At 44.8% G+C, this 12860-nt stretch overlaps 1 protein-coding gene across 2 annotated transcripts in view; it reads right to left on the bottom strand.

Moving 5' to 3' along the window:
* The window catches only part of plxna4 (plexin A4), a gene marked incomplete at both ends in the record, with an annotated part of 489925 nt that overhangs the window by 233066 nt on the left and 243999 nt on the right, over positions 1-12860 (bottom strand). For both annotated transcript variants that reach the window (XM_083659977.1, XM_083659976.1), the window contains one exon: positions 3621-3749. In XM_083659977.1, coding sequence (XP_083516103.1) covers positions 3621-3749 — 129 coding nt within the window. The remainder of the gene's footprint in view (positions 1-3620; positions 3750-12860) is intronic.

Below are 12860 nucleotides of genomic sequence, written 5' to 3'. Positions count from 1 at the left end.
GGGCTCAGAGATGAAATCTTGACACCTCACCTCAGAGCTCTCTGTTCAGCGCAGCCTAGTATAGGGGGACAGAGCGAGGCTGCCTGTAGCGAGAGCAGCGGACTCGACTAGTTGGCTGTTGTCACACTGTAACAGTCACACTGTGTTAAGGAAAAGCAGCAGATATTGCCATGCCAAAGTTGTAATAAGTTAATATACATAATAATTACCTACGCTGACATTGCAAAAACACCACGATCTTATGAGCGATTCGTATGAAGCGCTGCCTCGCACAGTGCAAAGTGTGGAGAGGTCTGTCTATCAGTGAGAGAGATGAAGCAGTTTAATTGAAAATGCGCGCATGCACTTTGTTGCAGTGATAACGATAACAAGATAACAGAGATTATTTGTGTATTGATAGCATAATATATCTTTGAGTAACGTTGGTGCCTGCAGTGCTGTCGCGCTGCGTGTCCGAAAAATACATTGGCAGCCAGGCATGTCTGGGCAAGCTGCAGCGGACTTTTTTTCTCTTCTCTGCCTGGAACAAGGAACCGAATAAACTAGGATGAGACATTTCGTCAGCGGAGCGGACTCTGTTTGGAATGAAACAAGGAACCGAATAAACGAGGATGAGACATTTCGTCAGCGGAGCGGACTCAGTTTGTTTGGAATGAAACAAGGAACCGAATAAACGAGGATGAGACATTTCGTCAGCAGACTCTGTTTGTTTGGAGGATGCACGGATGAACATGTTTGTTTCAGTATTCTCCTTTGAGAGCCTGGGGGTGAGGTTATCAGGTGTAAGCGGAGGGAAACCCTCTATTATCTTGTTACTGTAGTGAGTCGGTGTTAGTTTGTTAAAAGTATAAGTCCACAGATTTATCTTGATAATATGCCCAAGTCTCCACTAGATTGAGCACACACGCACACACACACCACTTTGCTTAATGTTAAAGGCCGGCTTTACCGTGGGGAATATGAATATATATTAATTCTTAAAAAATCTTAAATTTCGAATCCGAAAAAAAAAAAAAAAAAAAAAAAATGGGCCAGGTGACGCGTTTCGACGCGAAACGCGTCACCTGGCCCAATTTTTTTTTTTTTTTTTTTTTTTTTTTTTTCATTTATTTTTTTCTCTGGCTGTGAACAAGCAATTTCAAAAATTTCAACGGATTCGAAATTTAAGATTTTTTAAGAATTAATATATATTCATATTCCCCACGGTAAAGCCGGCCTTTAATAGTGTGACTATTTTCAATTAATATTGCAGTTGGATAAACTGAAGAAAATGCATTTTAACAATCGGTCGTGTTATTCAAAATTTTGACACCAAGATTTTCTATTTTACTGCAAATATATATCGGTTCCAAAATATCGGTTATCGGTCTGCTTGACTCGCGATAATCGGTATCGGCCATGAAAAAGCCATATCGGTCGACCCCTAGTGTGTGTGTGTGTGTGTGTGTGTGTGTGTGTGTGTATGGAGATCCAAACGACTCAATAAACATGCGCAGCTATCGACTGAACGCGTCACACACGCATGCTTTGACACCTGTGTAGCAAAGCAACGCTTGGCGTGTCATGTAGTTTCCCCATTGACTTGTAATGGTCACGCGTGCACGCACACGTGTACGCGCTCTGACTGGTGCACCCCGCGTAAACAATACGCGCAACAATACGCGTAACATTACGCATCATGTTACGCGTCATGTTACGCGTAATGTTACGCATAATGTTTATGCGTTTTTCGAGAACGCATGCATAAACGCACACATGAAGATAATAGAAAATGTTTGTCACACACGCACACACACGCGCGCAAACTACATCACGCGTGACAACAAGATGCGTACTGTAGCTACTTACACGTCAGACGTGCACGTTGTTGTTGTTAAGCGTTCACACACACGCATTCGCATTTTTTATACTACGCCACCAGAAGTTTATCTGCATCGCGCACAACAGTCCGCGTACGTGAACGCCTGGTGTAGTTCGCTTCTATTTTATTCTATTACCATGTTCATCCAGTTCATGCCAGTGACCAAAATATTAGATAGAACATATAAATACAATAATTATCATTCAATCATCATTCATGCTGTCAGGACTGTACTGTTGACCAACTTGCGTCTATCCATCTAGCCGCAAGGGGTCAGTTGAACTTAAATCATATGGAAACCTATTTATGCTAATCCTGGCGGGTCTGTGTCTGTAACATGGTGTCATTCATTCACCAAATAAAATAAAATAAAACAATTACAACAACTGTTATACCGACTCATATATCCATTATTACACGTTTAAATGTTGTTTATGAGGATTAATGGGCGATTTATGTTGTAAAATGTGGGCGCAGGGATTGTGGGTAATATTTTGGTCAGGGGTAGCCTAATATTTTGGTCACTGGCACTACTGGATGAAAATGGAACATGGAAATAGAATAAAATAGAAGCGAACTACGCGACGCGTTCACGTACGCGGACTGTTGTGCGCGATGCAGATAAACCTCCCATGGCATAGTATCAAAAATGCGAACGTGCGTGTGTGTGAACACTTAACAAAATGTCTCAGACGTGCACACGCTGTAAGTAGCTACAGTACGCATCTTGTTGTCACGCGTGATGTAGTTTGCGCACGTCATAGTGCGTGTGCGCGCGTGACAACATTTACTATGTTAATCACACAGGCACACACACGTTGTTGTGCATGTGTCCTTTGATATTGACTTTGATAGGGCCCCATAGTGTGTGTGTGTGTGCGTGTGCATGCCTACGTACGTGCGTGTGTACGTGTGTGTGTTTGTGTGAGTACCGGTGGTGTGTTATGGACTTTCCATGGTGCTATTTTAGCTCGTTTTAGCCTCTGATGGAGGTGATCACAGTCTCTCTGTGTCTGTGTCTATTACACAGAGTGGTGCTATTTCCCTCCACATTCCATGTCATCAAAGGTACTAAGAGAGAGAGGGAGTGTGTGTGTGTGTGTGTGTGTGTGTGTGTGTGTGTGTGTGTGTGTGTGTGCGCGCGCGCGCGTGTGTGTGTGTGTGTGTTTGCGCTCGCTCTCACAAGTGCTGTCTAACCACACTCTCTTCTCTCCCTATAATTCAACACATTTTCTCACTCAGTCTACCCTCACTGTCATATGTGCATGTGTCTATACAAACACATGCAACAGCCCATCCATCCTCTTCTCTCCTCTAACCTGGCTGTAATGTCTCTTTCTCTGTGATGACTTAACCCTGTGACATCAGAAAAAAGATCATCTGATATGTCCACTGAACACTCCACTCATGTACATATTGGATATATATTTGATTGCACTTGCAATGTTATGATTATGTTTTAGGTATATTTCCTACTTCTTTATCTCTGAATATTGAGACAAAATCCTCCTATGTAATTTGCATATTGTGGCAATAAAAGTGATTCTGATTCTGAAGATACATGCCAGTAGTTATATACTGAGCCAGGAGGGGGAGATGGCTGTGTGTGTGTGTGTGTGTGTGTGTGTGTGTGTGTGTGTGTGTGTGTGTGTGTGTGTGTGTGTGTGTGTGTGTGTGTGTGTGTGTGTGTGTGTGTGTGCGTGCGTGCATGTGTGCATGTGCGTGCATGTGTGTGTGTGTGTGTGTCTCTCTCTCTGACCTGGGTCTCAGACATGACGTAGAGGTATTGGTTGTCAGAAGAGAAGGCCATGTCTCTGAGTATGGGTCCCTTCTCCACAGCCTGCACCGTCTCGTACTGCAGCGCCCGAGACGAGCCGTCCACACGGATCTGGGAAGACAGACAGAGACATGTGAGGATTGTTGTTGTTTTCATATATCTAGTGCTTTTAATCACTGCACAGACAGACAGAGACATGCGAGACAGACAGAGACATGTGAGGATTGTTGTTGTTTTCATATATCTAGTGCTTTTAATCACTGCAGATACAGCGCTCACAGTGCAGTGCACCTCAGGTATTAATAATATAAGTACAGTAAGAATACATGAATGATAATAAGTACATTTATGGAGTACTTTTAGCTCTTATCCAAAGCGACTTATTGACTTAGTGCAACAGTATTAACAACTTTAATTCCAAGACCACCAACATTACAAGCACCCAGTTATTTGCATCTTTATTTATCTGGGGAGAGTCGACTGAGCATGCTCCTTCACATGTATACAGTTTAAAACATTCACATGTGGGCGGTGCCCAGTACAACCACAGGCTTCTACTGGAGCTGCCCAGTACAACCACAGGCTTCCACTGGTACAACCACAGGCTTCTACTGGAGCTGCCCAGTACAACCACAGGCTTCCACTGGTACAACCACAGGCTTCTACTGGAGCTGCCCAGTACAACCACAGGCTTCTACTGGTGCTGTCCAGTACAACCACAGGCTTCTACTGGAGCTGTCCAGTACAACCACAGGCTTCTACTGGTGCTGTCCAGTACAACCACAGGCTTCTACTGGTGCTGCCCAGTACAACCACAGGCTTCTACTGGAGCTGCCCAGTACAACCACAGGCTTCTACTGGAGCTGTCCAGTACAACCACAGGCTTCTACTGGTGCTGTCCAGTACAACCACAGGCTTCTACTGGTGCTGCCCAGTACAACCACAGGCTTCTACTGGTGCTGCCCAGTACAACCACAGGCTTCTACTGGAGCTGCCCAGTACCACCACAGGCTTCTACTGGTGCTGTCCAGTACAACCACAGGCTTCTACTGGAGCTGCCCAGTACAACCACAGGCTTCTACTGGTGCTGTCCAGTACAACCACAGGCTTCTACTGGTGCTGTCCAGTACAACCACAGGCTTCTACTGGAGCTGCCGAGTACAACCACAGGCTTCTACTGGAGCTGCCGAGTACAACCACAGGCTTCTACTGGAGCTGCCCAGTACAACCACAGGCTTCTACTGGTGCTGTCCAGTACAACCACAGGCTTCTACTGGTGCTGTCCAGTACAACCACAGGCTTCTACTGGTAAACCACAGGCTTCTACTGGGGCTGCCCAGTACAACCACAGGCTTCTACTGGAGCTGCCGAGTACAACCACAGGCTTCTACTGGAGCTGCCGAGTACAACCACAGGCTTCTACTGGGGCTGCCCAGTACAACCACAGGCTTCTACTGGGGCTGCACATTTTCCCAGCTGGTTTGAGAGCAGCCATCTGGTCACAAGCCCACTAGACTGCCACTGCCTCCCCAACAACAGCAGATAGTACAGGTACAAGGCTTATTCAACAGTTACAAAGTTACAGTATAGCTAGGCAGGTGACACCTGCTTTAATAAGTCTGCTTTCATCTCTGGGCGATACCGGCCAAAAATCATCGCTGGGCATTTTTAGGCTGAATGGCGATACACAATATATATGTCGGTATTTTATACGAAGTGTAGACTAAAGTAGAGCGATGTCCAATACTGGGAAGCAGGATGACCCGCGCGTCTAAAAACAGCCCTACTGTATGTTGAAGGTGGAGGTGTGCGTGAAGCTTCATAAGAAGAGAGCCATTGCCAGCCATTTTTCCACCGAGGCACACATGGCTCAGCCTGCTGGTTGATGCACAGAGCTGGTTAGCACCTTCAGTTGGAAAAACGGAAACAATCTGAGGTTTGCTCGCTCGCTCTTTCGCATTGCGTCCGGTTAGGAATCAGTGTGAGATGTCACAAGCACTTTTATTCAAACAAGACTGTGATCCAAATAAAATGCAAAACAAAAAAAACAAAACAAAACAGGGTTCCTTCCCTGACTATTGGTGCTTTCACAAAATATTTACACAATGACATTTTTGATAAATAATCATCAGCAATCTGGATATAATAACTAAGTGGTAAAGGCAGATGAGAGAACAGCTACATATAACAGATTAGTAAGTTCCGAAAATGACATCACTTTACTGTAATGCAGCCTTTAAAAGCATAAGACTTACAGTATGCCATACAGCAGGGGTGTCAGACTCATATTAGGTAGAGGGCCGGATTTGTTCAACTGAGACCTCATGGGGGCCGGATTTTTTTTTTTACTAAAATCAATTCGACTCATTTATCCATTTACTTCACAAAAGAAATACTGCTCTTTCCATTTCTCTTCAAACTGCCTGCATTCCGTGTCAACCTTTCTCTTTTTCGACAGCATCTTGTTGATTCCTTTGTTTTTTGGTAGGTAGCCGAATGCGTGATTCAATTCCAGCGTGGCATCATGGCGGCTTTGTTTACACCTGATGACCTACTGACATACTTCCTTGTAGTGCAGGTTAATTAACTTACGAATGAACTCTTAGCTTGCTTATTAGCCACACGTAGTTCATGATAATGGGGTGCGAATTTAATAATAATAATAATAATAAAAAAAAAAAAAAAAAAAAAATTATATTCCAAAACATCTCGCGGGCCGGATGAAACCTGCCGTATCTCTGACATCCTGCCATACAGCCTGGTCTTATACCTGCTCTATATGTTAAGCGCCTTGAGATAATTCTCGTTATGATGTGGTGTTAGATAAATATAAATTGATTGATTGATATCACGATATCCAAAATCTAAGATGATATCTGTCTCATATCATGATATTGATATAATATATTGCCCAGCCCTACTCCCAAGTGGAACAAAGAATAGCTGAGTGAGACATTAAGACAGAGAAAGGAGGCAGGTGATAGAAGAGACATTGAGACAGAGAAAGGAGACAGGTGATAGAAGAGACATTGAGACAGAGAAAGGAGACAGGTGATAGAAGAGACATTGAGACAGAGAAAGGAGGCAGGTGATAGAAGAGACATTGAGACAGAGAAAGGAGACAGGTGATAGAAGAGACATTGAGACAGAGAAAGGAGACAGGTGATAGAAGAGACATTGAGACAGAGAAAGGAGACAGGTGATAGAAGAGACATTGAGACAGAGAAAGGAGACAGGTGATAGAAGAGACATTGAGACAGAGAAAGGAGACAGGTGATAGAAGAGACATTGAGACAGAGAAAGGAGACAGGTGATAGAAGAGACATTGAGACAGAGACAGGAGACAGGTGATAGAAGAGACATTGAGACAGAGAAAGGAGACAGGTGATAGAAGAGACATTGAGACAGAGAAAGGAGACAGGTGATAGAAGAGACATTGAGACAGAGAAAGGAGACAGGTGATAGAAGAGACATTGAGACAGAGAAAGGAGACAGGTGATAGAAGAGACATTGAGACAGAGAAAGGAGACAGGTGATAGAAGAGACATTGAGACAGAGAAAGGAGACAGGTGATAGAAGAGACATTGAGACAGAGAAAGGAGACAGGTGATAGAAGAGACATTGAGAGAGAGAAAGGAGACAGGTGATAGAAGAGACATTGAGACAGAGACAGGAGACAGGTGATAGAAGAGACATTGAGACAGAGAAAGGAGACAGGTGATAGAAGAGACATTGAGACAGAGAAAGGAGACAGGTGATAGAAGAGACATTGAGACAGAGAAAGGAGGCAGGTGATAGAAGAGACATTGAGACAGAGAAAGGAGACAGGTGATAGAAGAGACATTGAGACAGAGAAAGGAGACAGGTGATAGAAGAGACATTGAGACAGAAAGGAGGCAGGTGATAGAAGAGACATTGAGACAGAGAAAGGAGACAGGTGATAGAAGAGACATTGAGACAGAGAAAGGAGACAGGTGATAGAAGAGACATTGAGACAGAGAAAGGAGACAGGTGATAGAAGAGACATTGAGACAGAGAAAGGAGACAGGTGATAGAAGAGACATTGAGACAGAGAAAGGAGGCAGGTGATAGAAGAGACATTGAGACAGAGAAAGGAGACAGGTGATAGAAGAGACATTGAGACAGAGAAAGGAGACAGGTGATAGAAGAGACATTGAGACAGAGAAAGGAGACAGGTGATAGAAGAGACATTGAGACAGATAAAGGAGACAGGTGATAGAAGAGACATTGAGACAGAGACAGGAGACAGGTGATAGAAGAGACATTGAGACAGAGACAGGAGACAGGTGTTTGCCATGAAGATGAGAGTTGGCAGCAGAAGAAAGGTGGTGTCTAGGATAACAAAGTGAAGAGTGAGGAACAAAGGTATTATCAAAAAGGTACTTTTGAACATTATTATTGGCACACTTGCCCATGTACTGTACTGCATGACTCACATGTTTAGCCGTGCATCAGAGTTCTATCAGAGGCGCTCATGTTTCTCCATCTCACTTCCTGCCATTCAACAGTAATTAGGGTAATTAGGCATCTGGGCAAGGTGTGTGTGCCGGGGTGTGTTTACTCAGCAGAAAGTGCATAGAATTGGCCCCACACACACTTGGTGGTGGGATGGACAGGTGGGCTGTGCCCTAACATCTGCTCACACCGTCTTACACGCACACACACACACACACGCGCGCGCGCGCACACGCATACACACACACACACACACGCACACACACACACACACGCACACACAAAACTCCAAATGATCCTTTCTAAATCCGGCCCTCTGGCTGTAATTTCCCTGTAACATACAGTTCTGACACCTACCTGGCTACCCAAGCAACTTTCAGCACCCGGTGGAACACACACACACACACACACACGCACGCACGCACGCGCACGCACACACACACACACACACACACACACACACACACACACACACACACACACACACACACACACATATAGGCAGACACGCGCACGCACACACAAACTCACACCCACACACAGTCTGTCTGTGTGGGGCCTGTGGACAGGTGTGAAGTAAGTCTTGTTAAAGTTGCGATGACTCCTGGTGGTTCTTTGTGCTCTTCAGCACTTCAGGGTTCACAGGTCACAGAGACAATGGGAGATAATTGGACAGGAAGCAGATGGTCGAGCAGACAGGTGAGTCACTCGCGATTCATTATAATATGCTGATGAAACATGTTTTCTCTGTCAGCATCTCATTAACTATCTCTTTCTATTGGCCTGTCCAGAATCTACGGTCTCCTGAGCGTCCTCCTCCTAATTTGTTTCTAGGTCATTTTTTTTCAAAAGATATCATAATGTACTATACATTTTGGCAAAAAGGTGCTGGTCCTCAGAGACCTTCTGTCGTCTTTGTTCGGTTAATCTACTGTATTTCTCTACTATAGATCTATGGAACTTTTTGTTGTCTCTGCTCGCCAATCTATTGTTGTGTAGTAAAGGAAGAAACCTAAGCTGAGTGCGGTTCGAGCCCTGCCCTGCTCCTGTTGCTTCCATTCATCTCCACTTTCACAACATGTCGTTTCTGCTAACAGGCGCCCTCTCTCACCCTGATTTCACCCTGCTCTTCCTCTCTCACTCATCCTCTCTCTCTCTCTCTCTCTCTCTCTCGCTGGGTCTCTGTCTCCTGCCTGGCTTGCGTAGTGATGGTGATCTCAAAGGACCTTCAGCTCTGGCGTATCAAAGCCTCACACACTTTCACTGGGACCCATTGTCTGCACCGGGGTCAGAGGCAAAGAAAGGAACAGAAGGTGAACAGAGCAGGAGAGAGAAAGAAAGAAGAGAGGGAGCTGGGAAGAAAGAAACCTCCACGCGAGCCGGGGCCAGATTCAGCAGGTGGGGTTATCTAATCTCCCCGATCGGGTGAGTTAATTTGGGGCGCTGCGTGGATGTGTCAGTGCGCGCATGCGTGTGTCCCGCATGCATGCGCGTATGTTATCGGCTTACCCCCACAGCGGATCAGGGAAGGGTGGAGACAATTGCCGGGCGGATTTGCGGGCCAGACGGTCTACGGCGGAGGCTGAATATAGACTTTTCTTGTGGAGGGGCAGATCCACGGTCACCAGGGAGCACAGGGGCTTCAGGGGGCAGCTCCTGTGCATTATCCCTCCATCTGACCACCAACAGCACAAATGAGGCACCGGGGAGCACACAGCATGTCCGCCAGCATGTTTGGTCGCACTGGGATCGGAGGGGGGGACACGCGAGGGAGAAAACCTGATCTAAATCAAAGACCAGTGGACTCACAATAAGTGGCATGCTGCATGGAGCCACTTAACAGCAACTTTACAGAGTTGTTTATACACGATCGCCACAGCAGGTTCACTGTAGGCGTCATCACAGTGTCTTTATACATGACCGTCACAGCAGGTTCACTGTAGGCGTCATCACAGTGTCTTTATACATGACCGCCACAGCAGGTTCACTGTAGGCGTCATCACAGTGTCGACAGGTACAGTGGCTGCTGCTGTGATCCAGACATGGCACATCTGTCCCTCCTTCATACTGTGGCTCTTTCCAAACTCTTCCTCGAGGAGGTGGAGCTACATTGCAGCATTTATTAGCCTTTTAAGATGGCTGCAGCTGTAGTGTGACTGTGCATACAGTCATATGGTTGAATGATGCAGTCAGTGAGTGCGTTTATGCACACAATAATCCCATAATTCTTGAAACAAACAGACAGACAGTCCATATTGCCAAATTTAGATAGATAGATAGATAGATAGATAGATAGATAGATAGATAGATGATCACTTAAATAATCTGGTAACTTCAGAAATCTGATACTGATCGGTTTATTAGTGTCTAAAAACACACTCGGTGATACAGCCCAAATATGAGCATATCATTCCTTCTGATATCAAACTCGCTGAAATTTAGCCTAAATATTCCAAAATAGTCATGGGGCATTTTAGAGACAGATCTAATACTGCATTATGTATTACTCAATATGAAGAAATAGTTAAGATACTAACCAAACATGACCGATACCAATTTCCTCTATGAAGAGCCAAAGCTAATGCTTATGATTTGTAATGAAAAGACTAATCCTAGTTTGATTATCAGCACCAGTAATTATTAATATATCACAAAGTAATTTTTGCAGCAGTCTAAAAATCATTAAGGCAGCTGCAGTGGTGCTAGCCAATATTATCTGATTCCTTTTCAACAGTAATAAAGTGGATTAGCTGCTCTATGCTAAATGGATTACAATGCTAATCTCTGCTATCACATTAGCACTGTACAATAGACATTCACTGCCAGACAGACTTCATTCTGCCTCTGAGTATAGATGGGGTTGAAGGGTGGGGGGTGCATCAGGCCCACCAGCACCCCCCCCCCCCCCCCCCCCCCACACACACACACACACACAAATAAGTGTGGCTACACAAGTGTAGCTATATGGACATTGGTACGCATGCACGTACACACGCAGGTCGCACACACACTTGATACACACACCCACACACAGAAGGCTGTCTGGCCGGAGCCTTTCACATGGTAATGAGGGATAACTGGGGAGAGCAGGGAGAGATACCGCCACTTCTCACTCACTCCCACTCGCTCAGCCTGCAACATGTGCGTGCTGCTAAACATGTCTTTGTTTTGCTCCCTGTGTCGGCATGTGTGTCTGTGTGTGTGTGTGTGTGTGTGTGTGTGTGTGGGAGATCCATGCTGTATCACAAGTCCTACAGAGAAAACTCTAGTCCTCTCCACTCCTGTATAGCAACGCACTAACACAGCCATAAACCACAGCCCTCTAGTGGACGATGTGTGTATCTACACCACTAGTAGTCACTAGAAGACAAGATTCAAGATTCAAGATTCAAGATTTTTATTGTCACTCTGTGGTACAAGTATCATGTGTGAAATTCTTGTGCTGTGGACTCCGTTTACAACATAGTACAAATAGAGGAAGGGTCATCATTTTCCCTTTTCTGCAGTCAGAAAATACAATAAATAGTTTGGTAACTAGGGTTGTGCGTGTGTGTGTGTGTGTGTGTGTGTGTGTGTGTGTGTGTGTGTGTGTGTGTGTGTGTGTGTGTGTGTGTGTGCGTGCAATAAAAAATGGGGGGGAGGGGGTTTATACTGGTTACATGATCCATATATCATCCTGATGTGTTTTTTCAGAGCAAGTTCTAAAAAGGGTTTCCACCGACTTCAATATACAGTATCAATTCTCTAGGTATTTACCTCAAATATTCCTTTCATCTTTTCACTCTCACCAATGAAAGAAGAGACGTTCATAAAATATGTGACAGTATTTATCTGATGTTTCAGATAGTTATTTGGACATTCGGAGATTAAGTGAATCTTAAATGTTTTTGGGAAAATATCATCATAATAAAAGTGAGGGCCAATGTTGGTATGTCAGTAACACTGATGCCTGTAAATAATTATGTAAAATACTTTCAGTGTTAGATAGAAACCCTTGGATGTAACTTAATGTGCAGATGGTATTTCTGTCTTGGATCTGTTAATGAAAAAGAATGTGCCCAAAAGTGAGTACTTCACTCGCTATGGGGCTAACAGCTAGCAGAAGGTGTGATAGAGAGAGGAAAGCCATTCCGGTGTGAACACCACAGGAGTAGCTTCTCTCAGTTTCCTCCTACTGGCACGGCACACTACCAAACACATGGAAACCACGCTACTTCCTCAGGCTCGGCATGGCATCCATTTTGGGGCAGCCAAAAATGCACTGCTGGAGTCCATGTCTCATCACACATGCCCACTTCTACAGTGATGGAATGGCTGCAAGACATGTGCTTCAACTGTTTTCCTCATAAAGCACCATAACATACCAAAAGCACCGATGCCAGAAAAATGTGCAAGAAATCGACCAAACAAGCAAATCTAAGAATAAAACAAGGGCTAGTAATTATAATGTCAAAGCCTGGAGTATCTGCTTTGTTGCTGGTTGAGTCCAAAAAACAAACACCAAGTCGATAATGTTGTTGCCCCTCTGGAACTTTCCCTCAGTTTCAATTTGCCCTTTCACACTCAGAACTTCTCGTTACACATCTGAAGTGAGCACGTGCAGTGATTTGGGCTAGTCTGTGTGAGATGCTGTGTGTGTGTGTGTGTGTGTGTGTGTGTGTGTGTGTGTGTGTGTGTGTGTGAGATGCTGTGTGTGTGTGTGTGTGTGTGTGTGTGTGTGTGTGTGTGTGTGTGTGTGTGTGTGTG

The sequence above is a fragment of the Poromitra crassiceps genome, assembly GCF_964638095.1.
Source record: "Poromitra crassiceps genome assembly, chromosome: 2".
NCBI classification, from domain to species: Eukaryota; Metazoa; Chordata; class Actinopteri; order Beryciformes; family Melamphaidae; genus Poromitra; species Poromitra crassiceps.
This window is presented reverse-complemented; position numbering and strand designations above follow the sequence as displayed.